General features: G+C 41.7%; 1 protein-coding gene across 4 annotated transcripts in view; it reads left to right on the top strand.

Moving 5' to 3' along the window:
* Positions 1–19850, top strand: part of PRKCH (protein kinase C eta) — a 234284-nt gene that overhangs the window by 119246 nt on the left and 95188 nt on the right. For all 4 annotated transcript variants that reach the window (XM_025918488.2, XM_086709599.1, XM_086709598.1 and 1 more), the window contains exons 3-9: positions 3759–3909; positions 6372–6406; positions 10227–10315; positions 11661–11790; positions 13961–14088; positions 17006–17149; positions 17311–17484. In XM_025918488.2, the coding sequence (XP_025774273.1) occupies positions 3759–3909; positions 6372–6406; positions 10227–10315; positions 11661–11790; positions 13961–14088; positions 17006–17149; positions 17311–17484 (851 nt within the window). The remainder of the gene's footprint in view (positions 1–3758; positions 3910–6371; positions 6407–10226; positions 10316–11660; positions 11791–13960; positions 14089–17005; positions 17150–17310; positions 17485–19850) is intronic.

Below are 19850 nucleotides of genomic sequence, written 5' to 3'. Positions count from 1 at the left end.
ATGGTTCTTTTGGTATACCAAAAGAACTTTGACTTTTAATGATTTATCATTGTCCATCTTACTGAACTCTTTTTTTAGTAGATTAGGCTAACTTCTCCTGAGTTTTCTAGTCATATATTAACTCCAAATCATGGCATCTCTGCCTCCTTTTTTCCTGACAGCTTTCTTTCCTTCTTTCGTTCTTTTGTTCTTTCTTTCTTTTGTTCTTTCATTCTCTTTCTTTCTTTCTTCCTTTCTTTTTCTCTCTCTTTCTTTCTTTCTTTCTTTCTTTCTTTCTTTCTTTCTTTGTCTCTTACAGCTTTGGCAAGTACTTTCAGGATAATAGTAAGTAATGTGATGATAATTGGTCTTATTTGTTCTTAACTTTCATGGGATTTATTATTTTTAAAAATTTACCATTCAGCTTTTGATATGTGAGCATATTGTTTTAGTCATGTTTTAGTCATGTTAAGGAAACAATCTACTCTTTTCAAAAAGTTTTTTTATTGGATTACAAGTTAAATTTTATCAAGAGCCTTTTAAAAATATTGAAATGATCATTGTTACTTTCTTTTACCTATTAATAGAATAAAACATAATAGATTTTCTAATAATATGCCCATTGTTGTGTTCCTGGGAGATTTTCCACTTGCTCACAGTGGGTATTTCTTATAATAACGCTGAATAGTATAGAATTTCCTGTTATCTGAGTGTCATTGCTACCTGGAAAGGTGCACATAAAACGAATTCTTCAAAATGAGGAGTTTGTTAATATTTAAAAAGTTGGGAAGGGGTTTGAAAAACACAACTAAAATTATGAAAATCTTTATTGAATGCATTTTGTTGTTTTGTCATAGGCACTAGTTTTTAGAGCAAAATAATTTTTTCAGATAAAATTCAATGGCAGAATACTATATGTTTTATTTTTGATTAGTATAATGAAGTTTTCAATAGGGTATTTTTAGCAAGTGTTTGAGACTTCATCAGTTTCTCAAGGGCCTCTCCTAATACATTAATATTCAACATTTTCTCTCAAAATAACTGTCATGTCATTTTTCTATATCAAATTTCTTTTGTTCAACTGTTAACAGATCTAACTCTATCATAGCCCTATCTACCATTGCCTTCGGGTGTGAATCTCACCATACTCAAACATGACTTTCCATAGACTACATGAAAATTCTTCAACTTTTACAGGATTTTCAGTTTTACTTTGCAATTAATTTATATCGCACATTAAGATGTTTACCACATATAGCATCACACCCAAGAAACTGAGAAGACAATGTGAGGGGCTAGAGTAGATGCTGTTATTAAGTGGGAAGGAATATTTGTGTTGGGGACTAATTGTCAAAGAATGGGAAAGAAAAAAATCCCATACCGTGCAAATACTAATATTTTCTAGTATTGCTTTCCTGTTCACTTTGTAAGTATACAGCCTTCAGTAGTGAAAATCTCTGCATCAGTATTCATGAATGAGCTTGATAGGTAAGCGGAGGTGTACTTTTCCTGAAGTCCGTAATTAGAGGTTAGGTGGTCCAGAAAGTGGATGAGAGAAAAAATTTTCACTAACCTGTAATGTAAATGTAGCATTTTCTCCCATTGTTCACTAAACCACAGAAGCATGAGCAGTGTTTAGGATGTTCTCACGATAGAAATCTTGGATATTTTCATTATGTTAGTTTTTATAGATACTTTAAAATGTAACTAGTACTTCACTACTACTAAAGTAACTACTGCCCATCGCTTCTTCACACTTACAATGATAAGGTATGCCACTAAGTATTTAATTTATTTTAATATAAATTTAAATTTGTATTGATCTTGGGGTGCCTAGGTGGCTCACTCGGTTAAGCGTCCGACTCTTGATTTTGGCTCAGATCATGACCTGATCTCATGATCTCATGGTCGTGAGATGGAGCCCTCTGATGGGCTCTAGGCTGAGTGTGGAGCCTGCTTAAGATTCTCTCTCTCTCTCTCTCTCTCTCTCTCTCTCTCTCTCTCTCTTTCTCTCTCTCCCTCCATCCCTCCCCCTGCCCCTCCCCCACTCACACACTCCCAAAATAAAAAATATATATATATATTATTCTATCTCACTTAAAATATATTTTGATACTTGATTTCCTTTGTAATTATGTGTGTGTGTGTGTACTTTTTTTTTAAGATTATAAAGCTTGACTCTGAGAAGGGATCCATAGGCTTGCTTCACTGGACTAAGGAGTCTGCGACATAAAAAATGATTACTAACCCCTGATTTTTTTTTTCCTGTTATATCTTTAGATGTATCTGTTTTATCTTTTGGTCCTAGGATTGTATCACATAGTTCCCTATAAAAATACAGGGTGCTTTCTTTTCTCCTCTATTCTGGAACAGGTTTCAACACTAGCATCATCTTGTTTTTAAAGGCTAAAAATAATTCACGCATGAAACTCTCTGGGCCTGGATGATTTCGAGAGGCAGTCCTTAGAAAATCTTATCATTTTGTTTTTTTAAATTCATCTATTTGGTTTATGTAGCTCAATTAATTTTAGTCATTTATGTTTTCATGGAAATCTTCTATTTCTTCCGGGTTTTAAAATTTATTAGATTATTCTTGTATCTTTCTTACATTTTCTTTGCATTGAAGTGATTAATTGAAAAGCATTATTTTATTTTAGTTCATTTATTTCTTTTTGAGAGAGAGCGAGTGCAAGTGGGGGAGGGGCACAGGGAGAAGGAGAGAGATAATCTCAAACAAGCTCCACACCCAGCCCAGAGCCCACTGGGGGGGGGGGGGGGGGGGGGGCTTGATCTCACAACCATGAGATCATGACCTGAGCTGAAATCAAGAGTTGGACGTTTAGGGGCGCCTGGGTGGCGCCGTCGGTTAAGCGTCCGACTTCAGCCAGGTCACGATCTCGCGGTCCGGGAGTTCGAGCCCCGCGTCAGGCCGTCAGGCTCTGGGCTGATGGCTCGGAGCCTGGAGCCTGTTTCCGATTCTGTGTCTCCCTCTCTCTCTGCCCCTCCCCCGTTCATGCTCTGTCTCTCTCTGTCCCAAAAATAAATAAACGTTGAAAAAAAAAAAAACATTAAAAAAAAAAAAAAGAGTTGGACGTTTAACCAACTGAGCCACCCAGGAGCCCCAGAAAGCATTACTGAGGAAGTCTCTCTATACCTTGGGAAAGTTAATTTACTATCTTTAAACGGTGAGCAGTTTTGATTCTTGAGGAGCCACCATTTTTAAAATGTGAGGTTGGAAGAGGAACTTGGCACCAAGCCCAAGTGAATTTCTACCCATTCCAAGTTAAGAGAGATGGTGTTGAGACTGATGCTTTTGGGCAGCACTCTCACTGGGCTATGGCCATTCCCTCCTTCTGTTGGTGAGGATGCCAGAATGAAAGGCAAATAATGAGAAATCTGTTTTACCTGCTCATAGTTATAGCCAATCTATGGACCTGAGGTCCCATCCAGCTGGACAGGAGCTAGAAGGCCAGGCTAATGTCCCATACTGGAACATTAGAACCCTGGGAAACTCATGGTGTGTGCTGGGGAGACTGGTCCCAGGTAGCTAGTTCTAATCAGGCAGTGGGTATCTCAGAGTTCACTTAGGTCCAACCTTACAAATTCGGAGTCCTAAGGTCACTAGGAAGAGGAAGCATGGGGATGTTCTGGGGTGTTGTGCATCGTGAAGAAAGAAGAAACAATTTTGGAGAGTGTTTGGAGCTATTACGCTTTCCCATATGTTAGGTACAGCTAGATTTGTTGCACATTATTCTTTTCTCCTTTCTTTTAATGTACAGCAACTCTCCAGAGAGACCGAATCTTCAAACATTTTACCAGGAAGCGCCAAAGGGCTATGCGAAGGCGTGTCCACCAAATCAATGGACACAAGTTTATGGCCACATACCTGAGGCAGCCCACCTACTGCTCTCACTGCAGGGAGTTCATCTGGTAAGTGGTTCCCTGGCTTCTCTCTTCCTAGAAGCTTCTTTCTATAATCCAGGCCTCCTCTGCTTGTATGTGGTTTTAGAAGGAAACATGATTATTAAGAATTGTTTTAGGATCTGGTTTTTGTCTTTCATTCTAATATGTTGACCCGGCGATTTAAATTGCCAATGAAAAACATCTGAACCATTTGCAGATCCAAGTTTTAGGTGTTATTTCTTTTTCCAGTCCTTTGGGGAAAGGTGCTAATGAACAGGAACTGGTTAAAAAGCAGTAATTAGGGAAGCTAATCAATCAGTACATAGATAATCAATAAATTGGATAATCAGCCCCTAAGAGAGAAAATAAAAAAGTATGAGTCACATGATGAGTTATAGAAATTAACTGTTGCAGATCAAGTAAGCACACAGTAATCTTCAGCCTTATGGTATGTGGCCAAAGGTAATAACTTTCAGTGATTGTATGCTATAATCCTTGGCATTTAGGAATTGAGATAATTAACAGTTGAGAACTTCTAGATGAATTGGGGCAGCATCTTATTATACATGTGACTGAAGCTTAAGCCTCAGTGACAAATCTATAATGTAAAATAAATTTAAGTTAATAGTTATGTTCAATTAGAGCTAACTTTAAGCACATTTAGAAAGAGGAAGGAAATGCCCCCTCACACACATCCGAACATATACATACAAACCCATCTCTGAGGTAGAAAAGACTGTTTAATCTCTATAGCATGAAAAGAGATCCTTGTTTTTTGTTGCAAACTTTTGTCACTTTAAGTCAAAAGCTCTTGGTTCAGAGTAAGTTTTTTGAGTATTGATTAATGAGTTTGTATTTTGTGGGGTTTTGTTTTGTTTTGTGATTGCTTTGGTTTTTACACCTTTTAGCAGTCAGAATCCAGGGTTAGTGTTCCTGGAATTTTAAATTACGAATAGAGTCTTATCTAAACCAGAGACCCTAAGCTGGCTGTTGACACGATGCCTACAAATGTGCCATCACAACGCTCGTCTTCAGAAGCAGGCTTCTGCTGCACTTCCTATTGAACAAATCAGAAGCTCTGGCATCTTTGAACCCGTTTTCTGCCCTTGCAGTAGGTCTGAACACCCGAGGTAGCTGCCATCCCCCTCTCCTTGCGGTTTACCTGACCTACAAGGTCTGTCACTATTTCATGTCACACCGTTCTGCCTCCTTCCTTTATGTGACCTGCCTGCCCCTTTGAGCATTTGTGGTGACAACCTGTGACCTCAACTAACGTTCTTAATGGAAACTTATTTGGTAATTTCACTAAATGTTTTCCACCAAGGAAACATTAACTCCCACTCAACCAGCCTTCGATTGCGCTCTCTCTCTCTCTCTCTCTCTCTCTCTCTCTCTCCCCGCCTTGCTCTCTCTCACATGCACACAATATTGATATATGTGCCACATATTATGGTTAAGAGTATGGACTCTGGCATTCAATCTCATCACCAACTAGATGTGTCAACCTAGTTAAGTTATATAATCTATCAGTGTCTCCTTATTTGTAACATAAAGATAAGGGTTTTTTTGCTTGTATAATAAACTTCTATATAGCACTTAAAGTACCAGACACTATTCTAAGCATTTTACATGATCAACTCTCTTTATCTTCATGATAACCCTATGAAGTAGGTACTGCGATCATTATCACCCTTTATAGATGAGGAAACTGTGGCCCAAAGGAGTTAACATCATGCCCCAAATCATGCCTAGGCCGTCTGGTGTCAGGGTCTGTGCTCTGAGCCTTCCTGTTATGTGTGCTGCCTCACATGACTCTTGTGAGGATTAAATGAGATGCTATATGTCAGCAGCTTGGCTCAGTGCCTGGCACAACCTCTGAGCTTAATAAAATAATAAAATGGGTTCTCTGTTAAATGACAATGATGATATCACCATCCAGAGAAGATATTTAGGGAGAGACCAAGAGGGTAGCTGTGGGCCTTGACGGGTCTCTTGTGGCGGCACTTCTGTCCCCGCCCCCCCCCCCATTGGACTCCAGGGGGGTGATGTGGGCACAGGGAAGAGGAAGGGTGCCTCAGGCCAGGCAGCCGCAGTGGACTCCTCTGTTTGCTTCACTACCTGCGCATCTTTATGCGGATGGGGGTGAGAATGCCAAAGAAGGTGGTGGAGTGACGCTTCAAGCTGAGACTCAGTCACACAAGCAGACGAGGACCTGGGTTTGCCGTAGGGGGAGGTGGTACAGGGAGGATGGCCGATACCCACCTGTGTGTGTCACTGGAGCATTCGAATCAGGTGACTTCCTCTGTGTCTCGTGGTAACAGACAAGCGCTCAGAAATCACCTCACCTTTGCCTCTTCTCTGAAATTGTATTTTTCATACAGGAGCAGAGGATGACATGTGTTTGTTTTCCTTAAGTACTATGCTTAGAGGAGCATCGTTGCTGAAATATTTTGACTGATGATAACTTTTTTCTCTATTGTCTTGAACAGGGGAGTATTTGGGAAACAGGGTTATCAATGTCAAGGTAAGAAAACACTTTTGAAACCCATATTTAATCTTGTTCCTGTGTTAAAAACTGATTATACTAAGAGGAAACAGGATACATTTCATTAATACTGTGATAAATAACTCAGCGGGTCAGGTGAGACCCCTACAGAATTACTGCTTTTTAGTTGTGGTTTAAACTTTGGCTACATTTTAGACGGCATAGAGGGGGCATTTTTATTTCTAAAGCCCAGATACCTAATAGAGTTTAATTGTTTAGAATTTTGTCTCTGCAACAAAATGAAAGCACTACAGGTAATGCCATTTTGTGAGCAGTGCCCTTGAATCCTGAAGCTAAATTGTTGTCTTTTACAACCCCAGTGTTAATAGAGGTGAGAAGTGGCACAGCGTTGCTTGTTTACCTGCAGAGGGAATAGAAACTATTATCCCAGCTCCTTTTTCATTTTCTAACTCCAAAAAGAAGAAAGAAAAAAGAAACTATGAGAATTGTTGAAAGTTAGAGAGAAACAAGTGAAAGAAGGCTCTTACTTAGATTTGGCCAGACTGGATTGATTTGTCTTCTATTGGGCCCTTTCTTGTTGTTGGCTTGAACATCATTACACAGTATATATGTATGGTACCTCTTTTCTTGATTTGTACTCTACAGATGATTGGTAAAATAGCGCTACATATCCTGGAGTGGTAGCCTCCATGGTAATAAGGAAAGTCTGCCTTCTCTTCTGGAGAAGGTGAGGTAGAACATTATTTCCCTTAGAATGGAGTAGGACACACTCTTGGATGTAGTTTTCATTTTCACATGTAAGCAGTTCTGCATTTTCAAATTTGGAAAACAATACTGTTATGGCAACAATAATTGACTTTATGCTGTTAATCTCAGACTCAGGTGACAGCATAGTTCACAGCTGAGAATTGATGTCACCTTTTGGCACCTCTCCAGCACAGGGACATGCCCTTTAGTCACCTCTGGTCATTCTTCTGCATAGTGCCAGGATATTTGATGGGCTGACTTTTAGTGGGCCACCTGTTGTTGAAAGAGCAGGAAAGACCATTGGTCAGGAAAAATGTTCACATCTTGTTAAGGGGCATAAAACCAAATACCTGGTTGAGAAGGGTACACCATGCTAACATTAGTCAAATGAAATAGACAAAACAGATTTCGGAACAAAGAAAAATTTCAGGGATAAGGAGAGGAATTATGTAATGATAAAGGGATCCATTTTTCTTTTTCTTTAATATGAAATTTATTGTCAAATTGGTTTCCATACAACACCCAGTGCTCATCCCAACAGGTGCCCTCCTCAATGCCCATCACCCACCCTCCCTTCCCTCCCACCCCCTATCAACCCTCAGTTTATCCTCAGTTTTTAAGAGTCTCTTATGGTTTACCTCCCTCCCTCTCTAACTTTTTTTTTCCCCCTCCCTTCCCCCATGGTCTTCTGTTAAGTTTCTCAGGATCCACATAAGAGTGAAAACATATGGTATCGGTCTTTGTCTGTATGACTGATTTCACTTAGCATCACACTCTCCAATTCCATCCACGTTGCTACAAAAGGCTATATTTCATTCTTTCTCATTGCCAAGTAGCATTCCATTGTATATATAAACCACAACTTCTTTATCCATTCATCAGTTGATGGACATTTAACCTCTTTCCATAATTTAGCTATTGTTGAAAGTGCTGCTATATACATTGGGATACAAATGCCCCTATGCATCAGCACTCCTGTATCCCTTGGGTAAATTCCTAGCAGTGCTATTGCTGGGTCATAGGGTAGATCTATTTTTAATATTTTGAGGAACCTCCACACTGTTTTCCAGAGTGGCTACACCAGTTTGCATTCCCACCAACAGTGCGAGAAGGTTCCTGTTTCAAGAGGGATCCATTTTTCAAGAAGACATAATAATCTTTAACATATAGGCACCTGACAACAGAGTATCAAAATACATGAGGCAAAAACTCATAGAACTGCAAGGATATATAGACGAATCCACTATTACAGTGGGGTGACTTCAATATCTCAGTAACTGAGGTCCAGCAGACAGAAATTCTGTAAGGATATTACAATTTGATCAAATTGACATTTATAGACTACCCCACCTAACAACAGCAGAATATACATTCTTAAGCTCACAAGGAATATTAATATAGACCACATTCTGGCCTATGATGTAAGTCTTAACAAATTTAAGAGAATAGAAATCATAAAAAGTATTTTTTCAGAGCACAGTGGAATTAATGCACACATGAATCAGAAACGTAGCTGGAAAGCCCCCCACCCCCCACCCCCCCCCCCCACATATTTGGAGATTAAACAACACATTCAAAATAACACATGGGTAAAAGAAGACTCAAGAAAAATAAAAACTATTGTGAAATAAATGAAAATACAGTTTATGAAAATTTGTGGGTTACAGTAAAAACAGTACTCAGAGGAAAATTTATACCATTAAATACATTTATTAGGAAAGAAGGATCTAAAACCAGTAATCTAGGTTTTCATCTTAGGAAGCTAGAAAAAGGAGAGAAGCTTAAAGTGAGCAGAAGAAAAGAAATAATACAATTAAAGCAGAAATCAGTAAAATTGAAATTAGGAAACCAATAGAGAAAATCCACCAAATAAAAAGCTGGTTCTTTGAAAAGGTCAATAAAATTGATAAACCTCTAGCCAAGCTAATGGATAAAAAACAAGCAAACCTCAGATTCCTCAGAATGTAGGTTTTGTCTTGGTGAGGGATGGTTTTGAGATCCCCGCATATAAAAGGATCAGTTCTCTGGGAACTTTCAGTTTGGTTCTCCTGCAAATTCAGTCTGATGAAAGCTAGATTTTTTTTTAAAGTATATCTCTATTTGCTGACATGTCATCTGTATTTATGTATTTAACCCTAAAAACCTCCACATGCCCTGAAAGATCTTAAAAATAACACGTATTTTCATACTGCTTCATTGCAGATTGTTCATCTTTTAATGGCAAACTGAATTCTGTCTGCACTGTGTCAGTATCCAGACGAAAATGGAAAAAAAAGTTATTCAGAAGTTCTAAGTGTTTAAATAGTTGACTGAGTCATCCTGCAAATATTTGATGAGTGCCTACTTTGTTTGAGGCATCATGCTGCCCAGGAATTCTAAGGGTTATAGAGGCTATATGTGGAAGATTTGAAATGACAGGCAAGCTAAGGGTTGTAGAGATTTGAGGAGACAGAGGTGGTTTAGTCTCTCTAGAAGGGGAGCCAGGGATAGTATATTTTAACGGAAGAGACATTTTTTAAGTCGTTGTCTTGATACAAACTTAAGATTTAGTTAGGCGGTAGGCAAAGAGGATATCCTAGGGATTAAGCAGGACACGGTCAGTGTGCAGGGAGGGTGAAGCCTGCTCCAGGAAGAGCAGCTAGTCTAGTTTCTATTAGAACAAAGAGCTCCCATAGAAGAAAGGTAACAAGTAAGCTTGGCTAGCTTCTGGAGGGCCTGACACTTGGCCGGGAAATTTGAACTCTACTCTTGGGCAGTGAGAAGCCATTGAAGGTTTAGATCATGGGGCAAGGTGACCAGAATTATACTGTGAGAGGATTCCTGTCGGGGTGAGTGTGGGATCAAAGCCAGAAAGGACGAAATAAGCTCAGGACTTGAGTGCAAATAGTTTGAGTGTGAGCAAAGGCATGAGTTAGGTTGATAGTAAAGACGATGGGAAGGACGGGTGTGCTGGCTGCCATCATGTGGGCCACATACCCACATCAAGTCAGCTTGCAGCCCTTGTTGACGCGGTGCAGCCCTTGTTGACTCGACTGTAACTGGTAGACCTTCAGCCTCCGATGAATGTGTAATTGTGGGCTTAATTTCCTAGTGTGCACCTGTGTCGTCCATAAGCGCTGCCATCACCTAATTGTTACGGCCTGCACTTGCCAAAATAATATTAACAAAGTGGATTCAAAGGTAAGAAGATAGCAGTTTGCTAATTAGGTGCCTGCACAAGCTCACGTGCATGCTTCTCGCTCTTTTTTTTTTTTTCTCTCTCCCTCCTCTTTCCACTTCCCTTCCACGCTCTTTGAAGCTGATGGTGGTATCAGAATTGAATTCTCTCTTTTTTATATTATGGTATTTTTAATTCTATGCTTGTGTAGTTTGACCTGTCCTTGAGTTGATCCCACTTAGTGATCAGCTGGTTACAAGCTCTCAGGATCAATTTTGCTAATTCGGAGAGAGTTTTTGGAGGACTGACCGAAAAGATCCCTGAGTTTGGCATCACATGACCAGGAGTTGATGTGGAATCCAGCCTCTGCTAGTTAGCTTCTCTCTTAGCTCAGTCTTAAAAATGGGATTCATATTTCCTTCACACAGTTTTTGTGAGTGTTAAGCAGGATAGAATTGATGTGATGAGTATTTGTTAACTGTAAATTGTGCTTTCTCAATAAGGCGACCATTAGCCTCCTCCATTGTCTTCCCAAATGTCAGGGAGGATGCATTTCTGTATATAAATGCCTGATCCTCATTCTCGTAACTTGTATTGTGTTCAGCTAGGGTAGGCACATTCCAGATTCTGGAGCTAGAAAGCAGATGGAATATTGCTGACAATCAGCGGATTTACAGATGCACTGGAGAGTCTGACTTTGAAACTCAATGATGCCCTACAGCACACATATAGCACATATATCACCCATTAGCACATATAGCACACACATAGCACACATACAGCATGTGCCTGGTCTGATTATTTGCTGGAATCAGTTTGTGAGATTAAAGCAGGACCTCTGCCCTCAGATTGTCACAACACAAATGCCAGGTAAAGGCTGGAAGGGCTGAGGAAGCCACTTGAATGTCCCCTGGAATGAATCCCTTCTTCAGTTCCATGCTCCCTGGGTGCTGCCTTCTCCCCTCTGCCCCCCACAATATCTGGAAAAACTCCTGGTAATAACAAGTGGATATAGTCTATAAAAGACCTGTTTAATCCTGAAACTAAGAGGCTCTAGGAAATAGATACGGGTGTGGGGGAGTTGGCAGGGAGAGATATACAGCCTGAATATAAAAGATGATAAAATGGTTTTAATTTCTACTTATCTTCCCAAAGGGTGAACAATCTAATGCTCACTACACCCTTTCTGTTGAGTCTTGTTCCTTAGAAAATGTGCACAGTCTGGTGAGTAAGGCCTGAGTACAGTGAAATGATATACCCAGCTCAGGTGTCATGGTAACGCTTTGCATTTGGGGGGCTCCTGTTACCTCTGCATGAAAGGTGTTGGCCTGGAATGCTAGCTCCCGTCCTTCTGTTCCCTGTTTACAGATTGCTGAACAGAGGTTCGGAATCAACATCCCGCACAAATTCAGCGTCCACAACTACAAAGTGCCAACGTTCTGCGATCACTGTGGCTCCCTGCTCTGGGGGATAATGCGACAAGGACTTCAGTGTAAAAGTGAGATGCTGGGCTGCCACGTGCCCACTTCATGAGGTCACCATGCCGCAAGCTTTCGGAATTCTATAGGTTCCGATTCTGACCTAGGACCGGTGGTTTTGGATACTTTGTAAATTAAATCTTACCGGTTCTGTATGTATGTGTCCCTTGTCAGGCATGTAAAAAGAGCTACATCTGGTTTTAAGAGTTCCTAACTGTAGATTTAGTCAGTTGTTAAATTCAATGTTCTGTCTAGCTGGCTGTCATCTGTTTAGTGCCGAGTGCCTGCTAATTGTTGTGTATTTGGAAAAGGGGGGAAATGGGATCTTGGTCAGAAATAGAAGACGGTAGGAGGCAAGGTGCCCAAAAAAGAGAGGCTTGAGTTATGAGTAAGAACAGGCAGGAGAGTAGGTCTAGTGCCTTTACCAGAAATAAGCAAGAATTGAGTAAAAGCACAAGGAGAGCTGCCCTGAGTCTTCTCAAAGAGATTGATAGAGATTGGAGAGGTATGGGGTGTGAAGGATGCTTAAACTTCAGCCACGGGCTTGCACCTCACTAACTATGCCCAGTGGAGCCCGAGTTTGGAGCTTTTGCTGTAGCAAAGGGTCTGGGATTAAGGACTGATTCCTGTCCTGCGAGGAGTTGGGAAGCTGTTGGCCTTGAGCTATCTCCCACTGGGTGTTGCTGTAACAATATGGCCATCCTGGGATGCAGTCCCATGCTGAAATACAAGTGAATGTCAGCCTTAAGCTTTAGATAAATCCTGAGTGACTGGGGGAGGCAGAGTTGGTATCATTGCAGCTGGACGACTTCCATCTATTGCCTGGACTTACAAAGCCCGCTTCTGTCGACAGAAAGGGACTAGTCACTTGTCTTTACGAAAGACAAATTCTGTAATCTCATTAGAACTTTACTTAATAATTCTTTTTTCCTAGATATATTAAATAATTAGTTTTGAACCTAAACAGCAACCAGCTCATGTGTAGCTTCAGTTCTGGCCTTGCTGGGTCTTAACCTGGAAGGTCTCCCCCGGTGTGGGTTTCCAGTGCAAAAGTCACTTTCTGCTTTTGTATGGTTGTTGTTGACAATGCAGAGCCATGCGTGGGGCTCATCTGCATTGTCCTTGCCCCCTGAGGCCGGAGGGTAGCACACCTGTAGTGATCCATCGCCTATAATTTTTGCTTTTCTTGTCACCTGGTTCTTCAGAAAGGGCACGTGAAGCTAATGAGGCTTCAGCCTCAGGCTCCTTCCCTTGCAAAGGTGTCTTCCAGAGCTCCACTCGATTGGATATTCTTTTTCTTAAAGAGGGGCACCCTAAATTACACAAATGCAGACCCCACAAAACCGGGATCTGTGCACGCTTCCAAAGATAGGTGGAAGCTCCAGGCATCTGCTGCTTGCTGTTCCATTCCTACCTCCCATCAGCAGTGCCCATGGAAAGAAACTGACAGAACTTTCTGCTGATTAAACCTTGGGTCCTTCATCCTCCCAAGTCAGTTTCCTGTGCACCAGGAACTTAGCTTGCTTCTGTCCTCTTCCAACTGCCATTTACTTTGACCTTTAAAAAAGTTGCTTTTCTCCCCCACGAAGGAGTTAGAACCACAGGCTGAGTGCCGAGAAGCACAGCCCCCACAGGATGCCGTGTCCTGTGCTGCGAGGGCTACCCAACCACAACAGTACTCGGAAAGAAAGCTTTACTTAGAGGTTTTTCTCTCAGAAACACCATCTCCATCCTGTTTGAACAGTGCTCTATAATGTGGCCTTTAGATTGCTGCCTTTTATTGAGCAATACAAAGAAAAGCATAAAGTCTGTTGGCATGATTCCTTGTGAGTTCCTTGAATTGTCACTGTGATGAACATTTTGATTTCTGTATTGAATCATGTTTGTCAATCGGCCATGCCTAGTACACATGATTTAGGTGAATGTCTTTCATCAAGTCACAGTGGAAAGAAATGGATTTGAAATTTATTTTTCATTCAGTGTGCCAGACTTTCCGCTTCTGCACAAAGCAGACACAGAGAAAGTGTCAGGGATTGTTTTGAGAGCAAGTTCAGGTTTATGAGAAGATGGCATTGCTCAGCCCGTAGAATTCCTCTGTCATCATCTTTCAGGTTGTTAAAGTTGTTTTTTGCGGCACGTGTTGGCTTGGCTCCTTCCTGAATGTGGATTCCCTTCTCCTCTCCCTTCTAGTATGTAAGATGAATGTCCACATTCGATGCCAGGCAAACGTGGCCCCTAACTGTGGGGTGAACGCGGTGGAGCTCGCCAAGACCCTGGCCGGGATGGGCCTCCAGCCCGGAAATATTTCTCCAACCTCGGTGAGACTTTGCTTTTTTCACTGTATTGTAATTTAGAAGTTGCTCAGATGCAGTGAGTCCGAATGAGGGAATGTGGTGTAATCAAAGTTCCTAATATCAGCAAACATATTTGCAGATTTATTGTATTTTTAAAGAGCATTTTGGTCCACAAAAAGAAGATTCTTTATACAATTATATGACAAGAAATGACAAGCAGGAAGCAGAAGGATTTTTTTTTTTTTTTTTTTTTTTTGTAATTAGCTTCCTGTCAGTGTGGTCTGATGAAACCCTGGAATCCAGGGCCCTGGGTTATCCTCTTAACTCTCAGCTGGGGCCCTGGCGGCACAGTTGACCAGCAACTGTGGGCCTCAGCTTCCTCTTCTCTAAAGGGGTTGAACTTGAAGATTCTCCACCACGCTGGAGTCTAGCTGTTCTGCAGTTTTTGTTTATGGATTGTGAATTTATCTCTCAAACTCAGCGACAAACAGGAGTTCCTTCCTCTCGGCTCTTGGGAGTGGGTGGAGTTGGTCAGTTGCTGCGGACATGTTTTGTCTTGCAGCCTCCCTGAGTGACCTCCTTGCTATTGACCGTTAGAGCCTCGACCACTTCCCAGGCCCAAGTGCTTTTGCTGCCTTCCTGGCTGGGTCTACAAACTGCTGGGAAAGAGCCGTGGCTACTGCTGTGGTTTGTGAAAGGTGTAGCTTGATATCCGGTTTAGGAAAACTCTAGAGTTAACTGTTAAATATCTCTGGGCACTTAGGAAGAGAAGCACAATCACAGTCAAGTTCTTGGTTATCCAGAAAATGTCCGTACTCACCATCCCATTTCCTTATTACTAGTAGATTAGGGCCTTGGACACACATTGTATTCCTTTATTTCAGGAAAGCATTAGCAAAGTCTAATGTCTAGCTCATGGAGAGACAGGCAGGATGCTAATACCATGAGGGGTATTTCTAATGCATGAGACAGCTGTTCCCGAAGGGCATAGGTTAAGGATTTCAGCTTGCACCAGGGCTCCTAAACTGTAATGAGAATAAGATAGACCTTGGGGCGCCTGGGTGGTGCAGTCAGTTAAGCGTCCGACTTGAGCCAGGTCACGATCTCGCGGTCCGTGAGTTCGAGCCCCGCGTCGGGCTCTGGGCTGATGGCTCGGAGCCTGGAGCCTGTTTCCGATTCTGTGTCTCTCTCTCTCTCTGCCCCTCCCCCGTTCATGCTCTGTCTCTCTCTGTCCCAAAAATAAATAAACGTTGAAAACAAAAAAAATTAAAAAAAAAAAAAAAAGATAGACCATGTGGCAAAACCTCTTGAGTGGGCAATGTCATTTGTCATTTGAACCAAGTATCTTTGATATTCTATTTGAAAGTGGAAAAAACAAAATTACCTGTTGTTTGACAGCAAAGCATGAAAAGAACCTTAAGTCTATCAAAAGAGAAGAATGGGTTAAAAAAAAAAAAAAAAGATTGAGAAATACTGGCTTAGGGTTTTCTGGCCAGTACCAGCCCAACCAGGAGAAGTATCTAAGTGGAGGAAGTGAGATTCATGCTGGTAAAATTTTTCTGTCTTTGAAATATTTATGAGCAGAGACCTGGAGGAGAAACTATTAAAAACAATTGGATTTTTCAGTCTATCCATTTGATAATCTGTAATCACTGTTTTACTGGGGCACTAAGTAAAATCCTTGTAGCTTCAAGCAGTTGCACAGTTGTTTGTTGGAAACATTGCTTAGAAGTCGCTCCAGATGAGCTGGGGTTTTTTAGCTAAATAGGTCAAAAGCTACAGAGTGTTAGACTTCTCATCTGGTGTCTGGTGGCAGCTTATCTTATAAGTGTCCCGAGATGGACACCTGTGTGTCACTTTGCCTTTAGGTAGCCTCCTCTCTGTGGCAGGGCTTGTTCCTGGGGCTGAGTTACCCACTGAGGAGGCCACACCTATTTCTGGTTCAATATGGTGACAGTGGAGCTCTCAATGTGCTGGTGGTCAGCTTTTGTAGAGGGCAAGTTGGCTGTGTATCAGAAGTCTTCCAAATTAACATTTGGGCCCTAAAGATTCCATTTCTGGAAAGTCATCTTAAGAAAATAGATGATGATCGTGATCATGATGATAATAACAGCAGCTCAGCTTGTGTTTTAAAGAGGCCGGGCACCGATCTAAGTGCTTTATATACATTTATTCATTTCTCATAATAATTTGCATTCCAGTAGCAGGGGAATTAATGAATAAACTGTGATGCATCCATAAAACAGAATATCGAACAGCCCTTAAAACTCGTGTTCTTGAAGGATATAGAAAATACACATGACAAAGTGTTACATAAAAATGTGTGTTATGAAACAACAATTTTATTATATTTTTAAAAACTAATCAAGTGTAAGTAAAGATAGGTATGTGTGTATGTCTAATTGCTTTTATTTTTTATTTTTGGAGGGGGGAGCTAATAAAATTAGCGGTGTTTAAAATTTTATCCTTCATTATTCTAGTTGTACATTAATTTTTATTTCTCTTATGTAATTTTAAATACTGTGTAATAAATATTGCTTCGTTCATTCACATCCTGGTGCGGATCCTCTGAACAACTGTGAAAACCACTCTGTGAATGAAATGGACACCAGGTGGCGCTCTTGGATCCTGAGCATCCTCTAGAAAGCCGTCACACCAGACTAAGGCGTTTGTGCTTCATACACTCCCATTAGGGCTCAAACTGAAACTCTCAGTGGCTTAGATATATTTTTAAGTTATTCTTTCCTAAATATAGTCAGCACACATCGGGAGCTGGTACTGAAGTAGTTTCGCATGGCAGAACCTGATAACGTGTCAAGCTGAATCTTTCCCCACCTGTTGTGTCGAGGGTTGAGGCAGCCAGTAACGTCTTCTGCATCCATAAATGCTTCATGCACCTGCCACGACTTCTGACTCCATGTTTTCCTACTCTTCCTTGCAGAAGCTCGTTTCCAGGTCGACTCTAAGACGACAGGGAAGGGAAAGCACCAAAGAAGGAAATGGGATCGGGGTTAACTCTTCCAGCCGACTTGGTATTGACAACTTTGAGTTCATCCGAGTGTTGGGGAAGGGGAGTTTCGGGAAGGTGAGTCATGACTTTAGGTGTCCGGGTTAAAGGAAGCATGTTTGAGTGTGCGTGTGTGTATACACACGCATACTTCCCAAGTGCCGGGAAGTGTGTGTTCCCACACCCTCGGAGCCTCAAGAGTTCTCACGCCTGTGCTCCATCCTCCCGCGCTGCCGTAGGTGATGCTGGCAAGAATAAAAGAAACCGGAGACCTCTATGCCGTGAAGGTGTTGAAGAAGGATGTGATCCTGCAGGATGACGATGTGGAATGCACAATGACAGAAAAAAGGATCCTGTCCTTGGCTCGCAATCACCCCTTCCTCACTCAGTTGTTCTGCTGCTTTCAAACGCCTGTAAGTAGGACTCACACGCATCACCTCAATGCCCTCCTTTCTTAAAGAGTTCAGACGTTAAAGGTTTCATAAAGAAGTGCATCAGACTTTAGAAGGATGAACTCCCATTCTAGGCTCTGTGAAGGAGCTTGGGTTTTAGTTCTGAGAGCAAATGGAAGAAATTTAGCAGACGAATGACAGATCAGGTTGTATTTTTTAAGTATAAAAAAGGTAACTTTCTGCAATTGGTAATAGAAGCATCCTTTAATTATCTGTATCCTTCCTCTGAAGGAAACTGTTATTACTGATTTCATTATGTACCTTTCCAGAGAATTTATTGCACAGGAAAGCATACACCCACACTACATACATGTATCTGTATTTTTTAAAAACACAAATGGTAAGGATACTTTGCTCACTGGGAGATCATGACATGAGCCAAAGTTGGATGATTAACCTGCTGAGCCACCCACGTGCCCTTCCAGCTGCCTTATTTTTAAAATAACTGCAGAGTGGGGTGTTTGGGTGGCTCAGTGGGTTACGTGTCTGACTTCGGCTCGGGTCATGATCTCAGTGTTCGTGAGTTCGAGCCCCGCATCGGGCTCTGTGCTGACAGTTCAGAGCCTGGAGCCTGCTTCAGATTCTGCATCTCCCTCTCTCTCTGTCCTTCCCTGCTCACACTGTTTCTCTCTCAAAAATAAAAAAACATTAAAAAAAATTTTTTTTTTAAATAGTTGCATAGTATCCCAAGACCAGGACATAATTTATATAACTTGTTTCCTATTGTTATACATTTAGATTGTGCCTAGCAGTTTTATTCCAATCAATGCGGCACTGAGTCCCCTTGTACTTTGATCTTTACGTATTGTTCTTTTATTTCTGTATGACATACTATTAGCAGTGGTATTGTTTGGGCAGTGGTATGTGCATTTAAAATTTTGACTGAGTCCAATTGGCCTTCTTCCCCCTAGCAGTTCAAGATGGCTAACATTTTAACACCTATATACCAGGCACTGTTCTAAGTGTCTATGAACATTGTCTCACTTAATCCTTAGAGTAGCCCTGTGAAGTGAGTTCTGTTAACACCACTCCCATTTTTCCAGAGAAGGAGACTGAGGCCCAAAGAAATTTAGCTTCCAAGAGATGGAGGTTTTGACACTGGGCAGCCTGAACGTAGAGCCCAGGCTCTTATCTCTTGCTTGCCATATTTTTAAAGGTACACTTTGAAGCCGTGCGTGAGGCCTCTTTCCCCCGTTGTCCCATCGCACCATGTAGCCTATCATTTTGATGATCAGAGAGATTTACAAAATGGTTTCTTCAGAGTCCTAATTGGCATCTCTGGAACTGTGAGTGAGGCTGAACATTCATTCGCAGATGTGTAAGGATCACTTGTGTTTAAATACGTTGACCCTGTGCAGCCTGGAGAAGGTGGGGGTGGCAGGCAAGCCTAGGAGCTGGGAGACAGGATGTATGAAGAGTGTGTACTCTCATGCCAGCCAAGCATACTGAAAGGAGCTGGGGAGTCAGTTAATGCTCCTTCCCCTCATGGTCTGCACTCAAGGAGGCCACACCCTCCTCACCTCATGGTCCGTCGTTCAGTAAAACAGCCCTGGAGCCCGCACTGCCCCTGCTGCCCTGCCTGATTCTGGGCTGCCCATTCCTGGCTTCCTTGGACGCTCCAGTTATGCTCATCCTCTTCGCTTCCTGGAGAAGCCTTGAAATTCTATTTCCTGTGCTCTGTGCTTTGCCTACACAAAGCCCTCCTCACCTCTCCCATCCAGCGATTATCGCAGAGGGGAATAGGGTGACAGCTCAGGCTTGAAAACAGCCTTGTCAAGAAGGATGGTATCATTTGATGGAAACCAGTTGTCTGCCTGCATTTCAGGCTTGAGCCTCAGGCTTCTACCGTGAATCACACAGCCAAACAGGGCTACACTCAGATCATCTTTCTACGGCCTGAGCCAAAGAGTGGATGGTTTTCTATGATATTGAGTTAGATGATCTAAACTGGCTGACAACCTTTGAATCAGACAGTTGACAGGCAGGTAGTGAACTTAGTCTGGTGGAGCAGTGGCCATTATTTAAAGTTACTCTAATGAACGAACAACGAAGTGTCTCACGCTCAACTCCGGGGGACTTCTGCCTGCCAAAGGAGATCCCTATGATTCTATAGAAGCCGTCAGAAGTCTCACCACAATTAGATTGTGTTATGGTAGAGTAGAACAAGAAATAAGCCTGGAAAACACTGAGAGCCCAGTGAAAATAGCATGAAGAGTGCATATTTTTCTGGAAAAATATAAATTATACAATATAACAAATTATTGGTGGCCACACCGAATTTCTACAATGTTCAGCAGGTGAAATCTTAAGCATTGGCGGTTTATTTT

This window comes from Puma concolor, chromosome B3, assembly GCF_028749965.1.
Source record: "Puma concolor isolate L17-30 chromosome B3, mPumCon1.1.hap2, whole genome shotgun sequence".
NCBI lineage: Eukaryota > Metazoa > Chordata > Mammalia > Carnivora > Felidae > Puma > Puma concolor.
Note: the sequence above shows the minus strand (reverse complement) of the source record. Positions and strands in the feature narration are given on the sequence as shown.